The sequence below is a fragment of the Lepisosteus oculatus genome, chromosome 15 (genome assembly GCF_040954835.1).
Source record: "Lepisosteus oculatus isolate fLepOcu1 chromosome 15, fLepOcu1.hap2, whole genome shotgun sequence".
In the NCBI taxonomy this organism is placed as follows: Eukaryota; Metazoa; Chordata; class Actinopteri; order Semionotiformes; family Lepisosteidae; genus Lepisosteus; species Lepisosteus oculatus.
Window position 1 is genome coordinate 24,363,074 of NC_090710.1, and position 6,000 is coordinate 24,369,073.

The following is a 6,000-nucleotide window of genomic DNA, read 5'->3' on the forward strand; positions in this document are numbered from 1 at the left end:
TTACAGTCCAACAGCACATCTCTGTGACTTGTTGCCAGCAGGACAGATCATGATCAGCAATAAATATGTATCACATTGTTAGCACTAGAGGTCTGTCTTTACATTTCGGTTTCACAAGGTGAAAAGCTGTTTTTGTGTTTTACATTGCCTGAAAGTTGTACTTCTTTCTCAGGTATTGCATCAGAATGACAATTTGATAGCAGCCTGTTCTTCCCAACAGGGAGGCTGGGGCTTGAGTACTATAAATGGTGAAAAAAGATTGCCAGTGGAGAAATAGAAAACATTTATTCTTTGCATTGCTGGAGCACCCAGCTGTCTGCTTTGGAAATACTTTACCACAGAGAAAATATATGACAGCAATTAGGACACTTTACAATTTATCTGCTGCTTTTGAATTTTTTTGTATCAGTGAAAAACTAAATGTCATCTTCATCTTCATTTCTCCCTGATTTATTTTTCAATAATTTGTGTAGAAAATGTTGTCTTCAAATTGCCCAAGACAATACGTTCAAGTGTAATTTCTGCTTCCTCTGCTCTTTGATAACAAAAATAATTGTATAACTTTTTTTTCTTGCCACAGGACAAATCCCTGTGACTTCGGTTTACATGTTTCATGTTCCATGTTCTGTTATGAACATTAATACCTATTACATTGTCTCAAAGCTTTAGGGCTTATAGGTTGTGTACTCTCTCTAGATGCCACTAGATGGCATAGATGCATTTTACATTAAGCTCCAAAATCATTATTTTCATTTGACAAAAACCATCAAAATTAATAAATGTGACTGCAGTTGTGAAAGAAGTCACATTCTTTAACTGGGCAGTGATATTAATCTTTCTTAAATAGAAATGAAAGTTTAGAATGTTCCTCAATGACTCTTTTCAAATGACAGTTCTTTTACTCTACTGGCATTTCTATGTGCATGCCACAAATTTCAGTGATATAACACTGACTTCACGTTATTCTTAAGGTGGTTGTTAGAATGTGTGACTTTTAAACTATGTATGTTCTCCCTGTGTTCACATGGGTTTTCGCCAGGTGCTTCAGTTTCTTCTCACAGTCCAAAGACTGTAGGTTAAGACTGGTAGGTTAACTGGCTTCTGGGAAAATTGGCACTGGTGTGAGTTTTTGTCTGCATTTGCCCTGAGATGGACTGGCATTTGTCCAGGGTGTATTCTGCCTTTTGTCCATTGCTTGTCAGTGTAAGCTCAGGCTCCTCCTCAACCCTGAATTGGAAGAAGCCATTAGGAAATAGATGAATGAATTGAATTCTAAACTAAGAATGCTTTGTTGCTCGCTGCTGTGATACTGGAAAGTACAACTTGACTGGTTCATAACTGACCTTATGGATTGATTTAAAGTATTTTTAAAGGCTCAGAATTAAACATGCAAATCATTTTGAAGTAAACTAATTTTTAAAACAATCTTAAAATAAGTGCTGTAACATTACTGCTCTTAATTTGACACTGCTGTTGGGTTTTTTTTTGTGAGATTTGGAATAAATGTAGCTATGACTTACGTTCATTTTGATTGTTTAACATTCAATAATTAAATATGTATAAGGAAACAATGACAAATAATTTTGAATTAGGGGTTTAGTAGGTTAACGTCATGGTAATGTGTCAGTTAGTCCTGCTGTCATTAAGGTTTTGGGCTTGGTCCTGATCCAAGGTGCCTTCTTTGTGAAATTTGTATCTCATCACTTTGACCATGTGGACTTTCTCCCGGTGCACCTTTTCCCTCCCTTTAATCCAAAAAATGCAGCGTAGGTTCTCTGGTATCTCTGAATATCACCACTTTTAGTACCTGTGCCTTGTGTGAGACTGGCATTCTGTCCAGGTTGTCGCCTGTCTTGTATCTATGGTCTGATGGGCTTTTGCTCACCACAGCCATTTATTGGACCTATTAGTGATTAAAAATGGATGAATGAATGTAATAAGTGAGAAGTATAAATGGTTTGCTATTTAACAAATTAATGTATAATCTTTAAAGGCCAAGACTGTGTGTACATCATATACTTTAACTAATTGATCTGTAATTGGAAAAGTACAGTAAATGTTTAATGTCTTTGTATCTGTTTTTTCTCTCTCCACAGCCAAGTGATTTCTCTGTATCACTCAAAGCATCAGGAAAGAATAAGCATTTCAAAGTGCAGCTTGTAGATGGCGTGTACTGCATTGGCCAGCGGCGCTTTAGCACCATGGATGAGCTGGTGGAACACTACAAAAAAGCTCCTATCTTCACCAGTGAACACGGAGAGAAGTTATACCTTATCAAACCTCTGCAGTGACCCAGGCTCTGGAATGGGCCTACATCAGGCCTGTCACAGCTAGAAGCCTTAGTTCTGGACTTTCACTTTTACAGAGCAGAGCCATTTCTATACACTTTAATTCTGTTTTTTATTGCTATTATTTAAACAAATAAGCAGACAGGAAAATAAACTGGGGCTCGTAATGAATGATTTAGCTCTGTTAGTGGCTGTTTGTCCTTTTTTATTGTTTCTATGCCCAATTGTCCTTCAGTTCTTTTGAACTTAACCTTTCCCAAGGTTGAAAAAAATGTCTTCACTAAGTGACCATTTTAAGCACTCGCTTTATGCCTTGGCTGAGAGCTCCTTCTGTAGATGTTGTGCTTAGGATGTATTGAAAAACTGGGGAGGAGAATTTCACAATCACAAGACAGTGTTAATCCGTTTCAAATTGCTCTCACGCAAGCAGGTTTCCTTTAGAGACTGTCAAATGGCACTGAATGCACTGAAGCTAAAGAAAAGGAAAGCCTATAGGTAAATCAGTTGTTGCTGTGAATTCTGCAGTTTTTGCTTCACAGGTAGGCAGTCACAAGAACCTCTAAGCTCTCTAATACCAGTGAGCAATAAATGCATATGAACAGTCCAAAGTTATGATACAACTGATTTTACATAGATTAAAGATTGTAGAATGAATCTGCCTAAATCTTAGAGGGGGAAATGATTTTTGCCAGAGAGAGGTCTCAAAGTTGCTTAGAAAAAAAAACTCAAAAGTGAGTTGAGAGTTGAATGTTTGTTGTACAACCAAATGTGCCACCCACATAACGTGTGTCCCTTTTGCCCTACTGCTTGTTTCAATTAAATAATTACGTATTTAATTCTGAGAGTAATAAGTACCTGTAGCTGTGGACACTAATAAGAATCATTAAAAAACATTTTTATTATTTACATTGGAAAATGTTTACCAACAAAACGTCGTTGATATTAAGAATTCTCAGCTGTTTTAAAAAAAGTATATGTCTGAATGTTCTCGAGCATAATTATTTAATTCTTATTTCCACTGTATGTATATTTAAAAATAAGGTGCATATATAAATTGTTTAGATCCAGCAACAATGTACTGTACTTAAGACAGTGTGTTGACAACTGAAATACATTGGTTCAATTAAAATTTTGCAAAATAACTTGTTATATTTTATCACTATTCTTAGCCACCCATTGAAAAGTAACGTGCACGGTGTTTATTCTCTTGGGTATTAAACATACTTCAGTGGTATGTGTGTTTGTTACCCTAAACCCCCCAGATGGGTGAATAACAGGTGTTTACACGCATGCATGTGTTTATTTGTTGGGAAACGCTGGGTAGCGTAAGAAACATAGTTTGCATAGTAACATCAGGTGCTATTATCCTTGAAAAAGAGTGTTGAATTATACAGTGATAGAAGACTGGCCCCGATCAAGTGTGATTTGAGCAGGAAGAATGCAAAGTTACTTGTTATATATATACCCGTTGACAAAATATTTTATTTTGAGGATAAAATTATCTTTATTTCCATAAAAGCATTTTAACCACCTTTTGTTTTAAAAAAACTATGTGCAGGTGTGTAAGGAGATCGGGGCTCTTTTTTGGCCTAATTTAGGACTGTCTTTTCAAACCATTTTCTCCTCATTTCTAAGAAAATGTGTTGTTGACTGTTTGAACACACAACACTGGAATGTAGAATAAATCCTTGTGATCTGTCACATTATAAGTTACAGAATTGACATCACCCCCTCCTGAAATCTAGAGAGTGTAAATGTCTGACACGGCAGAGGACCTGTCTGGTGTGGTGGAGTCATACTCTTGGAAATGGAGTTATGTGTGGTTGGAGGGGCAAAGGAGAGCCTCACTTGTTATACATGGTAAAATCTTCATGTGATGGTGAGGTGCTGGAGCAGTGCTTAGAGATCCCACTTAGCAGAAAGTCACAAATTGAGATGAGAGCTCTGGAATATATTAAGCAAACATTTTGTCACTATTTGACTGAAGGAGAAACACAGTGTTGTATTCAAGGTTACCACATTCTGCAGATTGATATGCACATGGTAAAACAGCTAAACTAAACGATGCATGGTGAAATGTGAAGATACAAGTTCTAGATATATGAAAATATATTAAAAATAATTGATCAAGCTTCACAGTAAATTAAATGAGTAAGTCTTGTTCAAAATTGGCTCATAACACTGTATGCCCTAGCATTAATAGACCAACTAATCTCTAATTTCTCCATTCATTTCCAAATTGATGTCAGACTTTCCCTGGAATTCACCACCCTAATATTTAACTCTTCTGCCCCCTATTCACCTCAAAACTATTTCTAACATTTTTGTTCCCTACAAGACACCTCCTATTGTAAAGGAACAAATAATAGGTTTAATCCATGCTGAAAAGAGAAGAAAGAAAACACCACGTTTCAGCTGTGGAGCCTTCTTAGGGTGTGAGAAAGACAGGGAAGACAGCAAAGATTAAATAGCATAGTCTTCTATGCTATTTATTGTTGCTGTTTGAAGCATATCAGTTTTTAATCAGTAGGTGGCAGACTTTCTGTAGAAAATGGAAAGATTATGACAAATGTTGAAACCTTTGTTAAACTTTAGTCTGGTGTATTTAACTTATGCAGCTGGTAATACATCTTTATAATGCTCACGATCTCATTTTGTTAGAGGAGGAGTAATACTAGGAGAAATACTTTGTCTTGTGTATGAGCTTAGTTGTTCAGTAAAAACCCTTTTTTGTGAAAATAAAAATAATTAAAAAGTATATAATTTTATCCTCCCTCCAGAAAATTTCCAACTAAAGTTGGTAAAATTAGACAACTATGATAGAAACGTCCTGATTAAACATTTTCACCATTTTAGTAATGTTACTTCCTAATGTCTCATCCCCCAACACCATGGATCCCAGCAGCAAAGAGCTCCATAAGAATGTTTATACAGGACAGGATCCAATGAGACCAGGGAATGTCAAGGCTCTCAATGCAGGGCTTTTAGCTGCGGTGAGATCAGACTACGAGATCTGTTTTCTGCTGCTGTGAGGCCAAGATTGGAGTTTCTTACAAAATGGTATGTGAGACCACGAAATATCCTTGTTTAGAATTGTAGACAAGCAGAATGCAGATTCTGAAACTAAAACACATCTGAACATCTTAAACACCCAAGAAATATGTGAAAAGGTGACCAAAGGGTCTCATTTAGAATGGACACAAGGGACTAGAATGATGGCATTTATTGCAGCTCAAATACAGTGTGTGAAAGGAGCTCCTCAGTGACTCAAGGGCCCTTGGTCATTGAGCTCTATAATCCGGGCATTATGGATTCCAGCCGGTGTCATGTCAGAATAGCTGACTATGACTTGAATACCTCAGAAAGTGCCACCTCATTAGCTGAGTGCCATCAAGTGTAGGACAGGATTAGTTAGCCCAGGCTCTCTCAGCTCTCAGGCAGCAAGTGAGTGATGCACATCTGTAGCAATTGGTGCTGAATCTCCAGTACAGGGCTGCATAGGTAGTGACTTGATTCTCTCCCGTGTACAGCTGCAGGGTTCAATGGTGTGAGTAGATACATTGTACATATACTGTATAAAAGATACCAAATCAGGGGGGTGAATAATAAAAGTCAATTTGAAATGTTTTAAATATATACACTGGGAAGAAAATGTTGTAGATCATTCCATGGTGACCCAACAGAAGAGTGCAATTCATCTGGACCAGCAAGT

General features: G+C 37.0%; 1 protein-coding gene across 4 annotated transcripts in view; it reads left to right on the forward strand.

Moving 5' to 3' along the window:
- LOC102696872 (cytoplasmic protein NCK2) overlaps positions 1-3,430 on the forward strand; it is a 90,225-nt gene extending 86,795 nt beyond the window's left edge. For all 4 annotated transcript variants that reach the window (XM_015364021.2, XM_006639156.3, XM_015364022.2 and 1 more), the window contains one exon: positions 2,097-3,430. In XM_015364021.2, the coding sequence (XP_015219507.1) occupies positions 2,097-2,291 (195 nt within the window). In that variant the 3' untranslated portion in view covers positions 2,292-3,430. The remainder of the gene's footprint in view (positions 1-2,096) is intronic.
- Positions 3,431-6,000: the final 2,570 nt, after the last annotated feature.